The sequence below is a fragment of the Peromyscus eremicus genome, chromosome 16_21 (genome assembly GCF_949786415.1).
Source record: "Peromyscus eremicus chromosome 16_21, PerEre_H2_v1, whole genome shotgun sequence".
In the NCBI taxonomy this organism is placed as follows: Eukaryota; Metazoa; Chordata; class Mammalia; order Rodentia; family Cricetidae; genus Peromyscus; species Peromyscus eremicus.
In genome coordinates, this window is record NC_081432.1 from 58,458,081 (window position 1) to 58,483,099 (window position 25,019).

Consider the following 25,019-nt stretch of genomic DNA (forward strand, 5'->3'; position numbering starts at 1 on the left):
AGTCAGCACCCACAGCAGTGCTGGGCCAGGACTCCTGAAGGCTGCTGCCAAAAATAAGGCCGCCTAGCTCTTCCCGGCAGCATTTCCTCTTCACTGACAGACAGACAGAGAAGCTCACACAGTCCACATTGGCACTCCTTCCCCTTGTTAGGAAGGTGGCCTTTTTTTACTAGAGAAACTTCAGGAATATATGCCATTTGATGGTGTTTTCCTGGTATCCAGGACTCTTACCAGATTATTTTGAACAACCAGCAACACGTTTATAACAGAATAGTTGTTAGTCTTCTCATCTTTCTCAAATAATTTTATTTGTATTTTAAAGTATTTCAAAAAGAATGTAAAGTAGCTTATATAGGAAAAATACTAAACAGAATAAAACTAAAATAATGGGTGTAGTGAAAGCAAAGAGAAAAGGAAGAAAAAAATGAAAAACAAGATCTTGTGGGATGCAATGTGACTATTTTTTAGTAGTTGGAGTTTGTAGCCAAGCGGTGGTTTATACCACCTGCTGTGCTTTCCTTATTATGGGACACAGTCTCCCCTGGTCTCTCATGACTCCTGTGCAGCAGGCATGTGAGGTAGGCTTTCTTGAACTTGTATATGACAGAATTCGACTGAGAGGCTATCCTCTCCTTCAGGCCCTGCTGAGCTTCAGTCATCAGTCTGTAGTCTGCCTCAGGGTCCCTTGGGGAAAAAGAGAGAGATCTGTTTCTACCTCTGGGGTATTGAAAATGTTGAGTGATGTTCATGTAAAGAGCTTTGTACAGTGCACTGTTTCCACTGTTAGGAATCCAAACCCTGAAGATCGTGACCAGAGAAAATACATCTAGGGTTAGCCCAGAACAAGCTGCAAGGCATCATTAGATGGTCAGAGTGAAGTACTGTATCCTCCTCCTCTAGATGCCCAGAGGGCATCATTAACACCTACCAGTCAGGCAGCTCAGAGTTTCCTACAGTCCTGGCTTAGAGATGCTTTCCGTGCTTTCCTGTGAGAAGATTCCCCGGCCAGAGCTGATGCATTCCTGTTATTCAGCACTAGGCAGGCTGAAGTAAGACGATCACAAGCTCAAGTTCGGCCTGGGCTACACAACAAGGTCTTATCTCAAAAGTTAAATATAAAAATTAGTTGTTAAAAACTCCTAGTCTAGATGTTTATAAATCTATTTTACATAATTTTTGTCTTAGAATATATACAAAATTCCAAAGCATAAGTACACTTGGCTTACTAAAGGCAATATGGTATTTATTGAAATCATCAAAAGGAATTTAAGATGTTTTCTAAAATATACAAAAAAGCATTATTTTGTGATTCTGGAATGTCTGGATGGATGTGTGTGGAAAACGCCTTTATAAACACTTACATCTTAGCTATTATTGAAGGGCTACATTCTTTGCTTATACTATTAAGCTAATGATAGTTCTTTTTTCCCCAATATCACCAGGTACTAGTTTATTAAATTTAATCTTAAAGCAATCTTTTATCAATAAAGAAAATGTGTTATAAACTTCTTACTGTATATTTCAACAGAAAAAACTTAGAAGACTTCTGAAATACATGTTTATCCGAGACTACAAATCAAAGATCATCAAAGGCCTTGACGAGGATGACCTCCTGGAAGGTGACTAGATAAAACCCTAACCCCAAAGTGTCAGCGCAGGCACCCAGATGTGTCATGTAGTTCTTCCCATGTCTTTCTTTCCCTTAATACAATCTGGCACTTGTTGGCAATTTAACCTTGTGATTGTCTCTTCTGGAACTTCATAGGGCTCAAGTATCTCAAGCCCTTCTTTTCGTGGTGTACACTGCTTTCCAACAGGTCTAGTATGCTACCAAGGTTCAGCGCAGAGAGAGGCAGCCCTTAAGAACTGAGAACTCTGCCACTTCCTTAAGGAAGTTATTTGGAGCAGAGCATGTGGAAGTTCATACCCAGGACCTCTAAGTGGCAATCCTAGCAACAAACTGAAGCTAGGAGATCCACTGTACAGCAGCAAGCAAAAGAGTGGCCAGCTTGATGTTCAACAGAGGGGACCAGGAGGAAGAGCTAAGGTCAACACTCTTGAGGCCACAGCAAAACAACTGGATCAACATAGGCATGCTAAAATGTGGAGAGTTCGTTCCCTGCAGTGGTGTCAAAAGCAGTAGCTCTGGGGCAAAGAGCACTTCCTGCTATTTCAGAGGACCTGAGTTTGGTTCCCACCACCCATGTCAGGCAACTCACAACCACCTGTAACTCCAGATCCAGGGGATCCAGGGCCTCTGGCCTCTGAGGGCACGTGCACCCACATGCACATACCCACAAGCACACACACACATGCACACACAGAAACCTAAATACCATTTAAAATAATAAACAAATCTTTGCAAACAAAGCATTAGCAGCCAGCTTGCAGTTCCTGGGAATTAGTAGCCGCGTGTGGTACTCAGTCAGACCAGCCTGAAGCTTCTTGGGAGCTTGAAAAGTGACAGCCAAGGGTACCGTAAAGCTGGTGAGAGAAGAGGATGCACACACAGTCTGCACCGTGGGGCTGAGCGATGTCAGAGGCAACACACTCTAAAGAGAATGTCTGCCCAGTCTAGCCAACTCACTGAGCAAAGAAGCAGTCAAGGACAAGCCCACCAAAAGGAAGAAATGGTTGCCTGAGTGACTGTGGTATATCATCTAAAACGTCCATTTTCAACAACAACAAGACACTAGATGTGTAAAGACACATACGGTCTATTTGAAAAACAGAACATGAAAAGCAGATAACAAAAATTGCCTTCTGGTAATCCAGATGTTGGATTAAGCAGGCAAAAAAATGCAAAGTAATCACTACAGTGTGTTCAAATAAATAAAGGAAATTATATTCAGAGAAGAATGGGAAAGTATGAAAACCATGCCTCACAAAATATACAGTAAGAAAAAAGAGATTAAAATGTATAATAACGGAGTTTCAACGTGAATACAGTAAGTGATGAGCTAGCTTAGGAGGCAGCACTGACCACCAAGTCTAATGACCCACGCTCAGCCACATGGTGGAAAGAGAACAGACCCTGGCAGTTAATCCTCTGACAAAAAATGCCTTGGCATACGCACACACTCACACACAAAATTAATTAATCACTAAAGAACAGTAAGGAAGTTAGAAGCTAGTATATCAGAAGCTGTGAATTGGCAGAAGAAAAACCAATGAGCTTACCTTAAAGATGATGTAATCTGAAGAACCAGGAAAAGGAAGGAAGTGGACAGAGCTTCAAAGAAATGCAGGGCACCATCAAGTGCATCAGCATATAATATAGCAGAAGAGAAGGAGTATACAGTACACTAATACATCAGTATAATATATCACAAGAGGAGTACACAGTTCACTAATACATCAGTATAATATATCACAAGAAAAGGAGTACACTAATACATCAGTATAATATATCACAAGAGGAGCACACAGTACACTAATACATCAGTATAATATATCACAAGAGAAGGAGTACACAGTACACTAATACATCAGTATAATGTATCACAAGAGAAGGAGTACACAGTACACTAATACATCAGTATAATGTATCACAAGAGAAGGAGTACACAGTACACTAATACATCAGTATAATATATCACAAGAGAAGGAGTACACAGTACACTAAAACATCAGCATGTAATATATTAGAAGAGAAGAAGTACACAGTATACTAATACACCAGTATAATATATATCAGAAGGGAAGGAGAAGAAGAGAGGGAGAAAGAGAGAGAGGATGAAAAAAATTCCAAGAAGTAGTGAGTGAAAACTTTTCAGATTTATGAAAATTGTTAAACACATGTCCAAGTATCTAAACAAACTAACAAACTCCATTAGGATAAACTCAAACTTACCTATACTGATACACAGTTTAGTAAAGTCAGAGCTAATCATGAAAGCCATAAGAGAGGGTAGCTGGGGGCCTTTGGGAAGTTGTTAGATCATAGAAGGTGACCCCTTATGGATGGGGTCAGTGTACTTCTAAAAAGAGACACCCAGAACTCAAATCCTATCTGTTAAAAAGAGGCCTCCACTAGACACCAGGTCCTGAGAGTGCCATAGCCTATAGAACTCAGGTGAGTGAATGGTGTCTAAACTTCCCAGTCTGCAGTTTATTTTATAGCAGTTTAGGCTAACCAAGGAAACTCAGAAACAACAGGCTTACATGAAAGGTGGGAGTCTTTCCTCCCCACCGTCAAGAATAAAACAAGACTGTGCACTCGTTCCTCTTCTGTGCAATATTGTACAAAAGTTTTACCATCATGTTTAGGCAGACAAAAAAAAGAAAGCACTCAGATTAAAAGGAAGACATAAAGCTATGTATGCATCTGAATGCTCTTTATATAGAAAAATGTCTTAACTTACTAAAAACTGTTACAATTGGTGGACACATTCGTGGATTTTCAGGATACAAGATAAATATGTAAACAAAACAAGTGAGTACACATTCCTTATACTCAGGACAAACAACCCAAGATATGAAGAAAGCAATATCAAAAAAAAAAAAAAGAAAAGCAAGAAAGCAATACCATGTATCACAGCATCACAAAGAATAAACTATTTGGACTAAATTTTGCCAGTGACCTACAAGATTTCTACATAGAAACTAGAGATCACTGTTGAGAGAGAGAAGACTGAGAAGAAACACAAAAGTAGCCAGTGTTCACGCTGGAATGCTTGGGATTGTGAAGGCAATAGCCATCCTCAGCTGGAGCTATAGATCGCGCCAGCTTTTGATGAAATGAACAGACTGATTCTGGCATTCGTGTGGAAATGTCAGATTCTAGAGAGGAAAAGATGCATTTTCTAATTTGAACGTGACCCAGAACAGTCAAAACCATCTCAACAAGCAGCAAAGTTGGAGGATTCAAGCTTGTTGACTTCAAAACTGTTGTGAGTCCACCACAATACAAACAGGGTCCCTGCTGGTCAGTGGATCAGAACAAAGAGCACAAGTGAGACTCTCAGAGAGGCTCAGTGATGCTTGACGTAGCCTGCAGGACAGTTCCATGTGTAAGGAACAGCTCCTTCCACTAGAGACATGAAGGCCTCTGTGACATCTAGAGATCTACATAGAGAAGAAATCATTTGATCCCTTCCGGATGCAATATGCCCCCAAAACAAACGGAAGAACAAAAAAACCTAAGTAGAGATCATTGAGAGCTCATTGTAGTAGCTCAGAATACAAAATGCTTTTTTCATTTTCATTCTATCTTCATTTCCTTGTTTTATGTATGGTGGTGTATTTTCCATGGTGTGAGTGCAGAGGTCAGAATTCAATTTGCAGGAATTGGTTCTCTCCCTCTACCATGTGGGTCCTGGCGTTGAACTTAGATCATCGGGTTTGATGGTGGGCATTTTTACCTCTGGAACCATCTCTGGACTTCCAAATAGAATGTTTTTCACAGGAATACCTGTTGGCAGCCTTGTATGAGGACAGTATTTTGAATACATGACACCAAAAGCATCACAGCCAAGGAAACCACTATTGAATTAGAATTGATGGAGTTTGAAGCCTTCAGAGTGCTTCAGAGAACATGCAGAAGAAAACACAGAAGGAGAAAGTCTTGTATGCATATCTCTGCTAAGAAATCTGTAGGCAAAATGTGCAAGGAATTCTTCAATTTCATAATAAAGACAATAAATCAGTTTAAAAATGGACAAAAGAGCTGAGAAAATCTTGCAGCAGAAATAAAAATCTGCTAATAGACGCCAGAATTGCTAATAGATGCCAAAAAAGATGGCCAGTGTCCTGAGCTAGAGTGCACATGCAAATCAGCAATAATAGCCTCCTCCTCACCTACCAGGATGTCTGTGACAGACAGACAGATGAAGGCAAATGCTGTTGAGGCTGTGAAGAGCTTTAGCTTATACTAGGAAGAGGGTAAAACAGTTCAGGTACTTCAGAAAGTGTCCCAGAAGCTTCTCACAAAGATTACCAGACAGTGAACTAGCCCTTCAGTACATACTAAAGCTAAATGAAGAGAAATGTCCACACACGAAAAATTTCACATGAACATGAAAAGCAGCATATTTCGCAATAGAAAACTAGAATCAGCCCAATATCTGCCAACATATAAAGACATAAATAAATATAGAATATTAAAGCAGAAAATATTTAGAGCAATAAAGTGGAATTGAACACTGGCATGCTCATATGTGGATAAAGTAGAAACCCATCCCAAAGACCACATGTCCCAGATTGTCAGGTAGCAGCAGAGGGACAGCAGCCTGGAGTGGTTACCTGGAGCTGGAAACAGGGCTGCCTGAGGGAATCACCTAAAACAGCCCATCAAACTTCTTCTGGTTGCAGTAGGACGTTGTCTTCTGCAAAGGTTACTCCTAGACTAAACAATCAAGATACAATCAAAAGGAAAATCACATCCACACGCGTGCGCGCACGCGCACACACACACAAATCTCATAATGTTTTAAGTAACTTTTATGATTTTTGTGTGGACTTCACTTCTAGAATCTTCCTCCAGCATTGACTTCTTAGCTTCTGGCTTCAACTGATATCTTTTGTCTAAAGAGATAGCTGCTGTATGAAGAAGATCTATGTCTAGACTCTACCCTGAAAAAATAATGTATGGGTTTATTACCAATACCTTGGATAGAGCTACATAATTTAGGCAAAGATTGACTTAAAATTTGCTTCTATTTTTATTAAAGGTTAAAAGCCATGATTTAAATTAGCAGGCACATAATTATAAAGATTTTTTTCTAAAATTATTTTTTTCATGATAAGCATACTTATTATTCTAAACATTTATTCACATATTCATAGCAGACAGCAGATAATCAGTACTTATATTTGACAATGCTTCAGATGTCTTTATTTGGTGTGTATAACCATCATTAGTCAAATGAAAAATATTTTAGTTCTTTCTCACTCCCTAAGTCTCACTGATAACTTCATTTGTTACTCTGTATTAACCACCAGCTGCAGCATTTAATGACTCCCCTATGACCTTTTATAGTAACTTTCTGAGTTATATTTTGCTTTTAAACTGGCTAGGAGTGTAGCTCGGTTGTAGAGTTCATGTTACCATGCCAGGGCCCTTAACTTGTCCCCCCAGCTCAATACAACTTTGTAAATATATTAATAAATACAACAGTAGTTTTGTCTTGTATGTGTGTAGTACAGGCACCTACATGCCATGGTGCTGTCATTTGTTTCTTCTCCTTTGAGGGGCCCATCACTCAGTTCCCAAATAAATCACACACAAATTCTCATTCTTAATTATGAATGCCTGGCCTTAGCTTGGTTTATTTCTAGCCAGCTTTCCTTAACTTAAATTATCCTGTCTACCTTTTGTCTTTGGGCTTTTCCTGTTCTCTTACTTCTATAAATCTTACTCTTACTCTGTGGCTTGCTCTGTAGCTGAGTGGCTGGCCCGTGGAATCCTCCTCCCTCTCTAGCTACTTCTTTTTCTTTTCCTCCCAGGTTTCTCCTATTTATTCTCTCTGCCTACCAGCCCTGCCCATCCTTTCTTCTGCCTCGCCATTAGCCATTCAGTTCTTTATTAGACCTCCAGGTGTTTTACACAGGCACAGTAACACAGCTTCACAGAGTAAAACAAATGCAACATAAACAAAAGTAACACACCTTAATCTCATATTCTACTACACCGTGGCACGAGTGTGGAGGTCAGAAGACAACCTTGGGTATCAGTCCTTTCCCTGTCAGTGAACCCAGCTTTGCATGTGCTCGACTGGTTGGTCTGTGAGTTTCTGGAGTCTCCTGTCTCAACCTCCCATCTCCTGGAAGAGCTGTATTGAGCACTGGGATTACATTTGTTTACACTGCTGCTTCCAGCTTGCCTGTAGGTTCTGGGGATCCAAACCCAGGCCTTCAGGCCTGCATGGCTAGCACCTTAACCTACAGAGCCATTTCCCCAGCTCCAATAGTTTTATCTTAGAATAAGACCATGTCTCAAAGAAACACACAGAGAATAGTAGAGAAGGATAGTTGATGGCATTTGGCATGTACACATACATACAGGGAGTCACACCAGCGCACATGTGTGCATAATGCACCGTGTGCACATGCAATACACACCTCAAAAAGGAAAGACCAGCAGGACTTTTAATAATATAAATACAGAGGGAAAAAACAAACATTAATAGAACAGAAAAGTATATTAAAATTTCAAATTAACAAAAAAGAAATGGAAGGTTTGTCAACGTGGATGAAGTATTGTTAAAAAAAAAGGAAGAAATAAAAATCACAAATGTCAACAAAAGTAAATTGGAAGATTACAAAATGAGGTGTCCAATAAGTGTTTGATGAGTGTATTTAAAAATGTGAAAAAAAGCCGGGCGGTGGTGGCGCACGCCTTTAATCCCAGCACTCGGGAGGCAGAGCCAGGCGGATCTCTGTGAGTTCGAGGCCAGCCTGGGCTACCAAGTGAGTTCCAGGAAAGGCGCAAAGCTACACAGAGAAACCCTGTCTCGAAAAACCAAAAAAAAACAAAAAAAAAAAATGTGAAAAAAAGAGATAATGTTAGCATTGTACTTAGAATTTTATATTCAAACATTGCAAAGAAAAAGAAGATTATAGAAGGCACACTGTTGAGTGCAGCAGTTCTCAATCTGTGTGTCGTGACCCACATAGGGTTAGAACTTCCCTTTCACAGGGGTGCCATATCAGATATTGACATTACAATTCATAACAGTAGCAAACTTACAGTCAGGAAGTATCACTGAAATGATTGTATGGTTGGGGTCACCACTGTATGAGGAACTGCACTAAAGAGTTGCAGCACTGGAAAGGTTGAGAACCACCTGTTTAGTGTTACACACCTGTAGCCACTAAGTAGTCAACCAGCAAAGTGCCAGATTACGTGTGCTTAGATCTTATTTCCTTCCAGTGGAGTACCAGCAGTCATTTGTGTTTCTTCCCTATGTCCACAGAATACTTTAAAAACAAAAAAAATGAAACTGGCCAGAAAGGTTTACACTTGAAATAAGAGTAGCTACCTGATAGGGTTTAGTTCACTAATCTTTAATTGTTCATGGATAATAACCCCCATCTTAGCTACTTAGGAAGCATATTACTAAATATTTGGGGATCAACATGAGCAGCCTAAAGATGTGATGAGTATCACAGTGCTTTGCACAGTCACCTGGAGGACTCAGGAAAATAGTCCTTGGAATTAACATGGGGAGCAGCCTATTAACATTGACTAGAGGAGTGGATAAAATTAGGAATAACTATAAAAATGGACAATGGAATTGAAACATTAAATATATCAGTCCAACCAAAATTAATGAATTCACACTGCTTTAGGTTTAATTCCAGTAATATTTTCTTGGGGTCATACAAAAATATTCTAGCTTTCCTATGGAGCAAGAAATGCCCATATGTGTCTTGGGAAAGTATGAAATAGAAGAGTAAGTGTATATATGAATCCTGTGGTATCATTGAGGACTTTGTGTATGGAAGGCTGGCAAAGGCTGGAAAGTCTAAAAACAAAATCTAAGACATGATGTTTGAGCTATGATGAAATTTCAGTACACCAGGAAAACATAAAAATGGTGCTGTACATATATATTAAAGACACTAAAGGTGAAGATATAGTATTAGCTATATATAAAATAAATTCTAGATGCATAAAGATAAAAAACAAAATGAAGGAAATAGTAAATCTGAAAAGTAAACTTGAAAATTGAAACTTTACTCTGTGAGGAAGTAGGGAGAAGTCAAAAGTTAAAAAGAACGACAATATAAAGATTTTAGATTACTCCGTACCAAAGATGCTCTCCAGTTTACCAAAGGAAAAAGTCCTTGTTAGCACAGATGAACACAGATGGAAAACAGGCTTGTCAGGCTAAGTGAAATCCCTTGTTGATTATAGGGTTAACGTTACAGTATTTAATAGATTCATCAGATGTTTGCTGGAGTTCTGAGAAGAAATGTAGGAGAAAACAGCTTCAGAATTGCTTTCATGAAATGTGAAGTGTCTATAACATTTCCACTCTTAGAAAGTTGTGCCATGAGGACAGAGCACACCTATGACTGAGATACCTCTTGAGCATTTCCCCAGTGCAAATGTCTGCCCATCAACAGAGGATGGATTGAAAGCCAGTTAGTAGATACTATAGGATATAGATGGTTATTCAGGCCTTTCAGAAGAATCAGGCTTTATCCACGAAGATGGAGAGAGAGATCTTTCTCTGTCCTCAGCTGGGACACATGGACACAAGAGAGGATATAAGAACCCCTCTTCGTAAAGAAAGGCTGTAAGAGCCTGTTTTTAAAGCGAATGAAGAGAACACGTATGTACAGAAATATATTGTGAATATGTGAGCACAGAGAAATGTACGGTGGTCATGTGAAGATGGCCATCATGAGTTATGTCTTGAGTTGGAGATTGGCAGGTAACATAAAGAGGAGGGAGAGAGGAAGGGAGGGAAGGAAGGGAAGAAGGATGTTGGAGAAAGCAGTACATGCAATGTTGTTGGGTGTGTATATTTCTGTCCTTCTTTTTCCCCCTTGATGTTGGGGATCAGACACAGGGCCTTGCACAGCTGCATCCCCAGCTTTGCTGTGAGTATATGTGTTCATTAAAATTGTTATTTCAGGACAAAACGACTTGAGAAAATAGACTTCCCTGTTTCTATGGGTGCTAACATAGGTGCCGAAGCACTTGTATTTTGGGGGGCCTTAACATAAATTGTAAAATTTTGAAAGAAATGCATTCAAGTATCTTTCATTGAGTACATTTTGAATAGGTTTCCTTTTGTGGTATTTTTTTCTGTTATGTTGATTCTATAAAAGATTATGCCTGCCAGGCAGTGGTGATACACGCCTTTAATCCCAACACTCGGGAGGCAGAGGCAGGTGGATCTCTGTGAGTTTAAGGCCAGCCTGGGCTACAGAGTGAGTTCCAGGACAGCCAAGATGGTTACACAGAGAAACCTTGTCTCGGAAAAAAAAAAAAAGAGTATGCCTGTTAGTCTTCCTTTTTCGTTAGATAATATTTCACGCTGTCTCATGTAGCAGTTTTGGTCATGAACTGTTTTCTAACATTAGTAGTTGTGGATTCTGCCTTCTTTGCTCGTGTTTACCTAGCGCACCCTCTTTTCTGGTTGTGTTTTATTTCTCTTATAAGTACTACAGAACAGTATTCTTTGCCAAACCTGAGAGCTCCTCTTCCTTTCATAGAGGATTCAACTTACAATGGTAATTAATAATGTGATTTGATTCTATCTTTTATTTTGTGATATTAGGAAGTGATTGATTTCTGTATGATTTGTTTTAGAGGCAAGAGTTTTCTCTGTAAAAGTGATTATGAGTGAATGTCACATGCAGTGTTTTACATATGCTGGCTGCCACTAATGGACCATGTTCAGGCCTTGTTTTTTCTCTGTTTCTGATCTTTATGAAGAAAAACTGAGTGGCAGCAGCAGTACAAACAAGAGACAGAAGATTGCTCAGGACTTGATCAACTCGATTGACCAGACAGGAGAGCTTCTGGCAATGTTTGAAGACAACGAACTTGACGATGTTAAACAGGAAAGAATGGAGGTATGGCACGTTCTTGTGTTTCACAGCAGTAGACTGCCCAGCACAGTGTCTGTGATCTCGGGTTGACTGTCCAGATCAGTGGCTTTGTCTGGACAGCACACTCAGGAGCAAGCCCTGGGAAGGGAAGCTTAGCCTCCACACTCAACTTTGAGAAATATCTTGAGTTTTGATTCTCTATTTTCCTCTTTGGAAGTGGCGAGGATTCCCTTCTCTGGATCTGACATTTGCTGTTGTGTTTTATTCCATTCAGGCTACTTTAGATTAAATATTTACTTAACTTTTCTTTTTTCCAAATTATCCAGTTGCCTCCAGGGCAAAGGTAATTCTTAGTGCTTTTGTCTTGGCACACGGAGTGAAGAGCTGCCTTTCAGATTGCTGTTGGCGGCTGTGGTTGGCCTCACTGGCTGAGGTGGTGTCCAGGGAAGCTACATGCTTTACATCACTGTCACAGAAAGCAAGTGACATATTTGCATTCCCTACACATGTTTTCACAATGAATATAAAAATTGTATGTCTTCTGTTTACCTTAGCTATCTATACTTTAAATCACTGTTTCTTTAAATACATACACTCCAGGAGAAATGAAAGTAATGATTGATTTCATTTGAGTGCCTTCCAAAACACATGGTAGTATTCTTAGTTCTCACTACAACTATTATGCTTTACATTCAAAAAGGAATCTCAGTTTCACCCTTCTCTTTAAATTGGGCAAGAGAGGTAATTCCAGAATTCCAAGGGAGTTTCTAAATGCCTATTTCGTTGTAGTCTCTATGCGTGCTAAAAGGGGAATTATTGCAGTTGAGTTCTGGAGGAAGCCCAGTTGACATCCATGCATTGTAAATTTAACAACCTTCTTTAAAGAATTAGCATGCCTAGATCCTGGGCTGTGATCTGAAGGCAGTATCCTCTTAGGTATCAATTACCTAGGAAAGTGTGGTTAGCTTGCTTTGAGGCAACTACAAATGGTTTTACTTCAGCTTTGCCGTGGGCCAAAAATATGCTAAGTTTTCTAAAGCAGATGATAAACACGTATTTCTGAAGTCATTATGGCCTCAACAGGATGTGATTTTGTAGGGAATGGTTTCACTTATGATGCGTTGCTTAGGGAGCAAAGTGTTTGTGCCTTAGTTTCTAATATTTCATATCATGAGACAAGCATGGAGAAAGCCAGGAAAGGAGGACTCTACCAGAGTTATATGTAAACACCTGACTTTTCAATTTAGTTGGGACAGATCTCAGCTAAACAAGTAAATTGCCTGAAGGCCATTCCACAGTTAAGGGAGGGAATGAGAGTGGAACATTCTGTAATCCTACTAACAGCAGAGTAGAGCTGGAAGGGTGTTGACTCAGTATAGTCAGTCAGGTCTCCGGAAGCCAAAACCCCTCCAGAGCTCACACATCGGAACTGCTTTCCAGTATCATACATTGCACAGTGTTATCCAGGTAATGAAACAGCAGCAAACTCACTCACAGCAGAAGTCAGCCTTATCTAGAGAGCAAGCCCACAATTGAGTTTATTTAAGCCTGCAACATACTAGAATCTTCTCCTGCCAAGATGACAAGTAGTTTCCACATTGTACTCATCCAAATGACATAGTTGAACTGAATAAAAAACGATAGACTTGTAGACATAACTGCAGACAGTAGAAGCAGAAAGAAAGTGAATCATTAAGAGCGGAGGCCTTGCCTGCTTCTAATTTGACAGGTTATAGTTTCAAGAGTAAACCGCAGCTGCGGCAGTCCATATGAAACCACTTTGGACTCGAAGACTGCAATCTCTTGCCTTTAAAGCGCAGTAGAATAATCAACCCCGCCATCATTCCGTGATTTAATTTTCCTCTAAGCATCACTTATGCCTGCAGAAACCATGTGCTACCTTCTCTCCTAGAACAGAGGAAATGGTGTAGACCCACCAACAGCGTTGCATTGGGACAAGCGCTCTCGCTTGCTCTCACTCTCTTTCTCTCTCTTTCACCCTCTCTCTCAGTTCTCATGTAAATGCAATTTTGAAACGAAAACTTTCATAAACAAAGACTTGGGACCCTAGCTGATTCTGAAAGCGACCAGTGGGTGGGTGAAAAGCATGTTCTTTGCTGTGGTTTTGAGCTGATGTGTGTGCCTGGCTTTGTGTTTCCTTGGAATCCACTTCATTGCTGTTAAGTATTTTGGAGCTAGAAATAAGGAAACTGTCTGAAATTTTACATCCATTTTACCTTTATGGTTCACCTTCGTCATAGTCAATCATATTAACCTGTTAGTTCTCCAGCACCAATTTCCAGTGTTTGACCATCTCTGTGGCAGAGGTCCATGGGTGTGATCTGTGAAGTTCCCTCCAACTTGAATGAATGAGTGGAAATAAATGACTACCCCTCTGAGTTATCTTAGTGTGTTTAAGAGACATGAAGCACCAAAGAGGGAAATAGGAAGCACAGCCATCCCCGTGAATACAGCCCACTTCTGAATGAGGAGAGGGGTTTTAATGTCGATAATGGTTTCTGTGTTGAGTCTTTTTTCCTTCTAGTCAGCTAGTTGCGGCTAAGTAAACCAGAAACCAGGGAAGAATCCCTAAAAGTTGGAGGTAGAGTTGGTTTCTCATAGCAAAAGCCGCCTGACTAGAGGGCTCTGCCTGGGGAGGAGTGTGAGAGGCTCAAGTTTGCCCTTGAACAAGTCAGCCATTCTGTCCAAGGTCAGGAAGAGCCTGCAAACACGATCTCTGGGAAACTCGGGTGAGCTCTGTGTCTAGTCTAACCTACAAGGAGGTAAGACACACAGTGAGTAGCGCTTGCCAGAGAGAACACCCTCCAGGTGGGTTGGGGTGCAAAATCCTTAGTGACTCTATTCCTGCTGTAATCCGATAGAATCTAGTTAGAAGGCAGGATGGTATACATATAAGGCAGCTTAAAGTGTTTTTGTTTTTGAATAAGCTTTAAATTGAATGAGATCTCAGGTGGCCACCTAATTTACTTAACAAGGAATGAACTGCCCATAGGTTTTACAGAACACAGTGTCTCCTGAAGGCTAAATGATAAGAGACATTGCCTGTGTTATCCAGTCAAATCTTAGATGTTGAGCTCTAATCTCCAAGAGTTTTCAGTCCAGACAGCGTGGTTTCTTGTGGCAAGACAACTAGAAACCTCACTGAGGAGCCAGAGACAGCTCAGAAGCTCTCTGTCTTCTGTTTGTAGTCTTTCTACTAGTCCCCAGCATGATTTATTTCAATTATAAAGGAAAATAAAATTCCTATAAAACTAAGAGTCTGTAAACACCTGCAATAAAAATCTGACATAAAAGAGAAAGGACTGGTATGGGTAAGGTAAGCATTTATAAAGACAATTTAACCCCTAACCCCAATTAAACAATTAAAAAGAAAAAAAACTTCACTACATGCTTATTTTAATGCCAGTGGATTTGGGGTTTGAAAATGAAGATAAGTGTGAGGATTATGACTCCATGGTCAACAGTTAGCCTTGTGTCTGTCAAGGCCTTGGGTTCAGTCTTCAGAATGATAGGAAGAAAGACAGATATATATATATATAGATATAGATATATAGATATATAGATATAGATATAGATATATAGATAGATATAGATATCTCCATCCTAGAAAGCTATATTTCTAGTCTGTATGTGGAAATGCATGCATGTTTATTTATGCATATATATTATGTTTATATCTATTTGTTATATTTGTAGAACTAGAATGTATTTTACTTGATGTGTTTAAAGGTAAAAGAACTATCTTAAGTATATGAGACAGATCCAGTTGCTAGAGATAATAACATTAGCATTGTAGAAAAGAGAGTTGAAGGAGAAAAACTTCAAAGTAGAACAGTGGGCGATGTTAGTAAAAGATACCCCCTATAATGAAGATGCAGTCTGTAGAAAATGCTTTATGTCCACATCCAGTGCCTGCCTTCATACATAACGGTTGTACAGAAGCCAGCAGAAATACAGACGTCATGGGAACTAGAACAACTCATCCTCAATTTTCAATCAATTGATTTGGATGAAGAAAAAATTCTTAGTAAATATCTAAGTTTATCTAACATTCATATGGATATGACCATTTCATCAGAGTTCCATTAAATCCCAGAATTCCTACTCAAGCCACTTCCATTTGCCAGAGTTCAGGGAACACTAGCCAATAAAGTTAATCCTTTTCTATATGCAGGCATTAAAAATTCCCAGGAGGTATATGGAATGCCAACTTTTCGTTTAGGTAAACCTTGATATTCAATCTTAAAGGTGTTGTAATTAATAAAGGTAGATATTGATTTTTAAAACAAAAATAGCTCTTCCTGGTAACTGCCAGAGCATGGGAATGAATAGAAAGACAGTCTGCAAGTCTGTAAGAAAATGTTACGTGCAGCAGACTTCATGTCAGCAAGAAGCATAGAGAGAGATGTAAACCATGTCCCAAGTATAGGAAACATGAAGAACATTCCACGCTTCTGGATACAAATGCTCACCCTTGTAAATGTCCTACTTGTTTCCAATGTAATATATGAATGTAATGCAATTTCATGTGATATTTGTAAGGACACTTCTAGCAGGATTTGAAAAAGTTGGTAACATTGAATTTGTCATACATGATAAAAAGAATAGAAAACTGTAAAAGTTTTATTAAAGAGAAGCAGAAGGCAGTGTTCAGTTTGCCTTGCTTGGCCTGTTAACAGTTCCTTCCCCCTAAAGTCTAAGTGTGGGACACACACAAGGGTCATGTCAGCAAGGTGCCAAGATGGTCATTATTTGGAAATAAAACACTGAAGGCATCTATTGACCTTAGAATCTCATTTAAAAGGAATCCCAAGGAATACTGAATGATTTGCTGTAAATAAAAACTTTTTTTAAATAGAGGTAAATATAATTAAGTACCAATTGGCATATAAGAGGACTTTTTAGACTTTTGTTTTCCAAACAGGCTTTTTGAAAAATTCTACTACTCAAGATGTTCAACAAGTACAGTGGGCCCATTGAGAAGGAGAAATTGCTGTCTTCAAATAAGATTATAGCGCAGTAACAAAAACTTTAAGCCTTCTCTTTAGAGGCTCTGCAAAGCGTTTCTAATGTGGCTATACAATGTGACTTTTTCGAAAGAGACTCAAAGTTTTTTGAAAAGAGATTGCAATCTCAGTTTGGAAAGGAGAAAAAGACAAAAGGAGTGACTACTAAGTTTTGTTATAGGTGGAGTGTCTGTCAAAAAATGTGGGGCTCAGACCAGTGTGATGGCTGAACAGTAAAGGTGCCTGCTGTCTAGCCCAAGGTCCTGAGTTCAGTCCCCAGCATACACCTGATGGAAGGAGAAAACTGACCCCCCCCAAGTTGTCCTGTCCTCCACACATACAGTGTATGTAGTACATAAATGCACATGCACACATACAATAATAAAAAATGATGATGATGATGATGATGTTATTAATGTAATTTTTCAATGAAAAATGCCTGGGCTGAAGGAGAGGCTCTGGTGACTTGGTTCCGACTGGAAAGCCCACCCCCGCTCTCAGTGTCTTTTGCCTTCAGAGCTGTCCAGACTGCTCTTTCCTAGTTCTGAGTGAAATGTACCTTCCTGCCTCTTTTCTAAACCCCCAGGGAGCCAAATGAATGGCAGCAGCCTAGAGACTGAGCTTGTGCAGCTCTGTTTCCTCATCCGAGTCAGAAGACACATGGCAGCAGCAAGGTCCCTTGTCTCAGTAAAAGAATACTTTCTAAAGGGGGGACTCGGTAAAATACAGGCACAGGATGACTGTTCATCCTCCCTTGCCCAGATCACAGAAGTGAAACATGTGTCCGGGTAAAGATGGACAGACACCAGTGCTCCCAGCGTCCAGCACCTCCTCCTGCATGGACACGTGTATGCACTTATGGCTGGGCTCCTGGGCTGCCTCCTGCATCACTGTGTGTTTGTGAAGCACATAGCTGATCATACTGTTCAATTACAACCTTTAGAACCAATATTTTCTGTCTCAAGTAACTTTAATTTGATCTTTTTTAAATGAAATGCTTCTCTTAGACATCAGTCCACCAACTTGTTTATAAAACACCTTGGCAGAAAAGAGTTTTAAAATATCATTGAATTTAAGAACACCACAAGGTTTACCACTAATTTACATTTAGTGTTTATAGTTCTCAGATTGTGGTCACTGTAATAACCAGCATATTTTTCCCTTGAATATTTTGTGGATTATATTTCCCTATTCTTTCTCCTTGACCCACATTCCCCACAGTAGGTGGGCAGATTGTTGTTATATAGTCTGGCTTTTATTTATCTTCACTAGCTTAATCTCAGTAAGTTAATATTTCTAAATATGAAAATAAGTCTCTTCTGTGGCAAGGTTTCTGTCTTAGTGCCTCAGTTTGTGTAGTGGAATTAGCAAATCATTGCTGATTTGCTCCAGAAACCGCCTCGCCCTTCTGTCTTTGCATCTGTGCTGAGGACCTGCCTGCAGTCCAGGTCTTACTGCTGCTTCCTATAAATCACACATACCTGACGGTAGACATCCGCCTATTGTCACCATCGCGTTCCTCGCTTAGAACGAATCGTGTTAGGTTCAGCTGGGAGTGTCGTAGTGATTAGTGTGACCCATGGTGGTAATGGATCTGTCTGATGCTTTTCATGGCATCAATTTAAAAGGCAGGTGGCAGCCAGTCAGGCCACTGCTTTGCCATTCTCCTTTTCTACAGGAGAGCCTTTTAGTGTATTCAGGCATCTTTAAGAATCTTGCTCAAGCAATCTTTCCATCTTCTGCTTCCACCCTCCTCCTTTTCTCATCTCTCTGCCAGGGCTCACAAACACTTGTACACCGTGTGAGCTAGCACACATGCCGTCATCTAGCAGTATCTGTTGGGATATTTCAGGTCGTGATAAAGTCCGCTGTAGCCACTAGTGTTTGGCTAGTTTAACTTGCTAAAGGAGCTCCCTGTGAGCATGCATGCATCCAAACCCTGAAAACTTCAAGTGTTTGTCTGTACATGATGAATAACATAGCTATCCTTTTAGCTAGGTTATTAGTTATTTTTCTCATAATTGCAACTGAGTGCCTGATGAGGAGCAACGTAAGTAAGGATCTCCTTGGGTTCACAGTTTCCTGACAGAAGAAGTGGTGGCTGTCCATAGCTATGAGAACAAGAAGCAGCTTAATAATAAGCTGGTAGACCAGGACACAGAGAGTTTGCCTGGAAAAGAGCCAGGCTGTAACCCTGGAAACCTATCCTTCTGTGGCCCAGTTACTTCACCTAGACCCCAGCTCCCAAGAGTGCCACAGCACCCCTAAACAGCACTATTTGGAGACCATGTGTTCAGACGTATGAGACTGTGAGGATGTGTCACACTGAGCCACAACAGTGGGCTGTGCTGATACTAGTATCTGTTTTTCAGTTTTTAAAAATACGGTTTCCAAGTAGAGAAAGCCAGTCTCCTCTGGCCCACACAGGGATGTAAGAGGCTGCGGCTGCACCAGTACATGCCTCTGTGAACTTGGTCTGCTAGGGCTCTTCGAATTTTTCTGCCGACTTTGCTGTTGTGAAAGGCTGTCATTGTTTCCTGGCCGTAGCTAAAGGGGTCAGAGATTTTCCCGACCCACACTTCTTCCATGTTGACTTGCACTGGCCCAAATACGTAGTTAGCAATGCTGGGCACCAATTCCAGCTTTAATAGAAGATTCTATTTTTCAGATGCAGTGATACTGTGATGTAGTTATTTTTGTCCAGGAATCTACACTGAATATTTGGCAATAAGGAGCATATACTTTTTCCTTTATCTGCCATGTATACTGGACTGACAGACTATGAGAATGAATTATTATTAAAAGCCATATTGCCTCCGTCATATTCCTGTAATATAGCTCTTAGGATTGGTTACAAGGGGCAGTGTTTGCCATGTTGTCAAAATCCTGAAAACTGTGGACTAGTACAGTTACTGCGGCCATGCAACAGAAAGTACACGGGGACTAGCTGGGAGCAGAAGGACTGTCAGTGGGAGGGGCAGGGGCAAAAAGTAGTGGGGTTGAATCTGATCTAATTATGAAGATGTCATAAAGAAACCATTGTTAACTAATACATGCCGATATTTTTAAGTATTATGTTTAAATTTTCAATAACTAGGATTTGCATATTAACAGTTTGGTATTTCATCATTTTCTATTAAAATGTTATGAGTTCTTTCTTCCCTTTCTTCTAGTTACTCTGTTCCCCCAAACAGTCAAAGGCAGAGATTGTTGATACTGAGCTCACTGACCTGCTCTTGAGTATGGAGAAAACAGAAGTCAAAATGCAGAGTAGTAAAGGGGCTGTTTTCACTCTAAAAGAAAACTACAGAAACTCTCCCAGGTCGCCACGTTCCTTCCAGTAATTGAACATAGGTCTTTATCAAGATGCATGCCATACATAAGTATCTCCCATCTGTAGAAGCTATCCAAGCCATGGAGAAAAAGAAAATTGGAGGATAATGAGAGGGATGGGAAAGCAGAAGAATTGCCTGTAAGCATTGCAGCTCCGGTGGAAAGGTATCCTGGCAGCTGGGAGCCATGGAATACACACCACACAACAAACCTCACACAAGAGATTTATTGGGATGGAAAAAACCAGGAGGGTGGCTGCCTCTGCTAGGACGAGAAAGAGCAGAGAGAACTGAACAGGATAGAAGCTTGTATAGAGCTTCTTGGGAAGGGGGTGGAACTTTTCAGAGTGGAGCTTTCCAGGGTGGAGATTGGTGGGATTTCATGTCCAGAGATTGGACTTTTAGCTCTGCAGGGTGGGGGCAGGGTCCAGCGAATAGAGATGTGAGTATTCTGTGAGTGAAACCTGGTAGTTAGAGGTCCTAGGGGGAGGGGCCTGGCCACTCCTATTCAGGGTTGGGGGCAGGGTCTGGAGGTTAGGGAAGTTAGAGTGTTCTGTGGGTGGAACCTGGCTGTTAGAGGTTCTCACGGGAGGGGCCTGGCCACTGGAGTGGCTCTAGGGGCTCACATTGCCCCCTTTTCCTAGAGAATAACTCTGCAGTTCCCTTTATCCACCAGGCAGCCAGGATAACAGACATTTACAAAAGCCTCTGCACACTGAAATCCACACACCATTGGTTGAACGAAACTGAGAACACAAATGTCTGAAAAGATGGCTGTGTTCTTAGATGGGAAGAAGTAGCGTTGTTAGGTGTCTGTGCCACCTAAGGTAAAATTCAAATTTAGCACCACAGCTAGCAGAACTCCAGAATTTCCCACAGAAACACTAGAAAGTCTTTTCTAACTTTATTCCAGTGTTTATTGCAGTGATTCACAGTAACCACCATACAGAAACAACCTGTCATTTAACAGACCAATAAACAAAGAAATTGTGATATTGCTGGACTCAGTAATGCCTGCAGTCCCATTACCCAGGAGGATCTGAAGTTCCAAAGACAGCCTGGGCTACACAGTAAGACTCTGCCTAAGAAAACGGAAAAAAAGGAAGGAAGTGGGCGGGGGGAGGTGAGAAAGAGAGACAGACAGACAGACAGATAGAATATCCAGTCATTGGAAGAGGAAGAAATTCAGCCAGTGCATCATGGCCCTAGAAGATATCATGCTAAATGAAAGAAGCCAGGCACAGGAAGAGTAATATTCGTGATCTCTCATATATGTGTAATACAACTTGAAAGGATGATATCTTTGTGGCCTGTGTTTGCTTTGTTTGAGATAGCCCTCAGCTCAAACTCATCAAATCTTTAAAATTCTTCTATTGTTGTCTTATAGTATTGTAGATCATTTTACTCATTTATTTGATATTTGGGTACTTTTACATATGAAGCCTAAAGGCCAACTGGGTGGTTTAAAGCGGTATGTTCTCTGGGGGACAAGAGACATGTGTAAGAAAATTTATCTTCCCATTTTACCTCCCCAAAACCAAATCAAATCTGGAGGAAGAGAGTCATACTTTATTTAAACTAGAAAATCTGTTTTGTTTAAATTGCACCAAGAATGATCTAGTTTACATGGTTTTTAGAAATAGAAAATTCCTTAGAATAATGGAAACCCAAGTTGAAAAAGCTGCCTGGAAATACATATGATACACTAAGAAGACCCACCCTCCTCATGTACTCTTTATTCAGAAATTGCAGTTCTAAATACGTCCTGAGGAAGTTACAAGGAGTTTGTAAGATAAAACATACTGCTCTTCGGACAGCAAAACTTTCTCAGAACTCAGGGCTGCCTCTGCAGCTTCTAACAGCCTGGAGATTTCTGCACTGTTTCTGTTATTGTTTACAGAGACAGAAGTGTTTTGTAATTGAACTTTTAAATTGCCCTTTGGACTAATTTATGTAGAATATTTTGCATGCAGAGCTACACAATTTCCATGTAACTGGGTGTTTTATTTCTTCCTTTTTTAGGTATTTCAGTTGTTTAATTCACTTCCCTTTTATCAAATCTTTTGAATGCAGACTCTCATCAGTTAAATCTAAGACACATACAGTTGTGGGTCTCCCTCATCTTGAACCTCATAGACATTTGCCTTTATTTTACTTTCTTTTGTCATTTCCATTAATTTCTGAAGAGAACCACATTGTGATTGTAGATTTGTCATATTTGGTTTACAGATGTAAACCTCATTATCGCGAGTCCTCAGCTCTTAAAAACCATAGTTGAAAAGACGTTATCTTCTTCAGATATTTTCAAAATACATGAAAGACCAAGGTTGCTTGCTATTTTATGTATTAGCATGAATTTGGATTTCTTACCTCTTACTCATTAGCTGAGGCATTTTGTAAAGAATTTTGGTGACAGGGAGTACCAACTGGTTTTGCGTCTTGAAGAAATTTAACTAGTAAGGAACATTAAGTTTTATGTTGTCTTGTACAGTGTGGGACAGAGAAAATTCCAGAGATAGGTCCAGGGAATTGAAAAGCTTTCAAAAATAATGAAACTATGTCAAGGACAAACTCAGTGTTTTCAGAAAATATGCCTAATACTAGTCCTTGTCAAAATATGACAAATTTCTTTCTCATCTTCTCCCCCTCCCTCCCTCTCTCCTCTCTGTTTTGTGTGTATGTGTGTGTATACCACTACCACTTGTGCATGCATGGGTATGCACATGCACGTGAAGGTGAGAAGTTGACATCCCTTGTCTCCCTTCCTTAGTTACTCACCACCTTACATTTTTGAGATACAATCTCTCACTAAACCTGAAGCTTATTTAGAGCAGTGGTTCACACCCTTCCTAATGCCGTGACCCTTTAAAATAATTCCTCCTGTTGTGGTGACCCCCCGAACCATAAAATTATTTTATTGCTACTTCATAATTATAATTCTGCTAGTGTTATGAATACTAGTGTAAATGTCTGATATGCAGGATATCTGATATGTGGCCCCTGAAGGGGTCCTGGCCCACATGTTGACAACTACTAATTTAGACTGTGATCCATGAACTACATGTATCTGACTAGGTCTCACTCCTACCCTTCCCCACCCCAGCAATGGGATTATAGCCATGTGCACCTCAGGAAGAGTGCTGATTTTCTCTGTGTTCAGAGATTGGAATGTGTGTTCCTGTGATTTTTTGGGGGGGTACTTAAACTGAGCTATCTCTCCAGCACAAAAATTTTCTTAATTAATTCTGGTCTTTCCCATGCCTATATACACTAGGTACAATCTGAGTGCATCTAGGCTGAATAGCTTTTTATGGATTAGGTAGAAGTCTACCCACCATTTAAGGCAGTATATGGGAAGATACATCCTGATTTTAATAAACATTTAGGATACAATGCGTTTCTGAACCAGAGGATTCTGTATTATAATTTTTAAATCTTTCTGATCACAGATCTTCAAAGAGATATAACTGCATGCCCATTCTAAAATCTATTATCAAGCTTATTTTATTCAGAAATAGAACACATCTGGAATTAGAGATGTTTTTATTAAGTAAAATCTGGCGCTTCTAGCTGATATGCTTATAAGGTTATTTAAAAAGATCAGATTTCCTCCTGAGTAAAGAACTTGGCTATTATATTTAAGTGTTTGTATAATTTATATTCAGGGTTCTGGCAGTGTCCAGATGGCAGTTATTGTGTGCTAATTAAAAGATATATGTCAGTTGTACTACCACGAAGTAATACAATATTCGTTACATATGTAAAATACATCATGTTTTTCAGGATACTGATGTAGATAACGTTGATAGACATTACCTTTGTGACTGGTACATAGACTGTGCAAGCATCAGCACCATGGGTAAGGTTCAATTAAGTATTCTCCTGTCTCTAGGAGATGCATTATTTGGTACATTGTTTAGAACAGTTCTTAATTCCAGAGACTAATTTCTCATGTTGGAAGATTTGTGGCTTCTATGCACCCTAAAGACAGAAATAGAAGTGCTGAGCCTTGGGGTCTGAAACATCAAGGAAATAATTGTGTTGACACTTTGCTCTATGTTGGCTTCATGTTTAACCTAGTCAGCTATGTGTTTTTGTTTTTTACCTGGAGGCTAGATAACATACCACAAGCAGTTCACATGGTTAGTGTCACCACCTTGAGAGAAGCACGCTACCTCTGCATTTTCAGTCTCAAATCTCAGCAAGTGGCCACTGTTTGACCTGGCATTGTGGCTAGAAGGCAAGGTCATGCTGTACCTCTGTGACCTCAGGGCCTGTGACCTCAGCAGGGTAAGCTTGCATGGGCGGAGACAGTGCCTGAGCTGCACACCATATCAGATCACTCTTCTGTTCACCACATATAATACTCCAGCCTGCGCGCGCACACACACACACACACACACACACACACACACACACACACACACATTGTATTGATCTTGCAATTATAGGTGCTTTACTTCAATAATGGCTTTGCTGTTATAAATGTAATTTACTTTAAAAAGTTACAAAGGGTGGGATATAGCTATCTTAGACTTAAAGGAACATGACTTGTGAACATAAATATAAACTCCCACTGAGGTCCACAGAATATGAAGAAAGTAAAATGTGCTTCCATCAAGTTCTTTCTCCTGGAAAAAAAACAAACAAACATGTTCTTTACAAGAACTATACCACATTTCAAGAAAAATGTTTCTTTAAATGTATTAAATACTGTGCTACTCTAGCAAATATTTAAATACTGTATTGGTTTCTTTGCAAACTTGAATTTAATTTTCCTGTTAGCCAAGATACTGAATCCTCAAATCCATTCTCATTTGCCAGCTTAAATATTTCATTTTCCTACAGAGTGTGTTTTCTAAAGCGTCAAAGGCATACCAGATCTGCTTTATTTTTAAGAGGAATCCAGTGGGGGCTGTTTATTATTTTGTTTTATTTATCTTTCTTTTCTTTCTTCAGTTAGTGGAATAGGATATGCTTCTAACAAGATAATATGAGGGTGTGTCACCATGCCATAGTACCATGCCTTTATTACCATTAGAAAATGCACGTTAAGCTTCTAACAGGAATTTCAGTCTTGTCTGCTGAAATGCCAGATACTTGAAGTCTCACCCCAACGTTTATAGTATCAGAAAGCCAAAGTCTCTTCTCG

The 25,019-nt window shown here is 39.9% G+C and overlaps 1 protein-coding gene and 1 long non-coding RNA gene across 4 annotated transcripts in view; one reads left to right on the forward strand and one right to left on the reverse strand.

The window, feature by feature from the left end:
• Positions 1-25,019, forward strand: part of Supt3h (SPT3 homolog, SAGA and STAGA complex component) — a 356,981-nt gene that overhangs the window by 234,448 nt on the left and 97,514 nt on the right. For all 3 annotated transcript variants that reach the window (XM_059243989.1, XM_059243991.1, XM_059243990.1), the window contains 2 exons: positions 1,529-1,619; positions 11,393-11,532. In XM_059243989.1, coding sequence (XP_059099972.1) covers positions 1,529-1,619; positions 11,393-11,532 — 231 coding nt within the window. The remainder of the gene's footprint in view (positions 1-1,528; positions 1,620-11,392; positions 11,533-25,019) is intronic.
• On the reverse strand, positions 292-24,112 carry LOC131893883 (uncharacterized). The gene is made up of 2 exons (XR_009374758.1): positions 23,993-24,112; positions 292-684 (listed from the first exon to the last, which is right to left on the reverse strand). It is a non-coding gene; the product is annotated as an uncharacterized LOC131893883 (long non-coding RNA).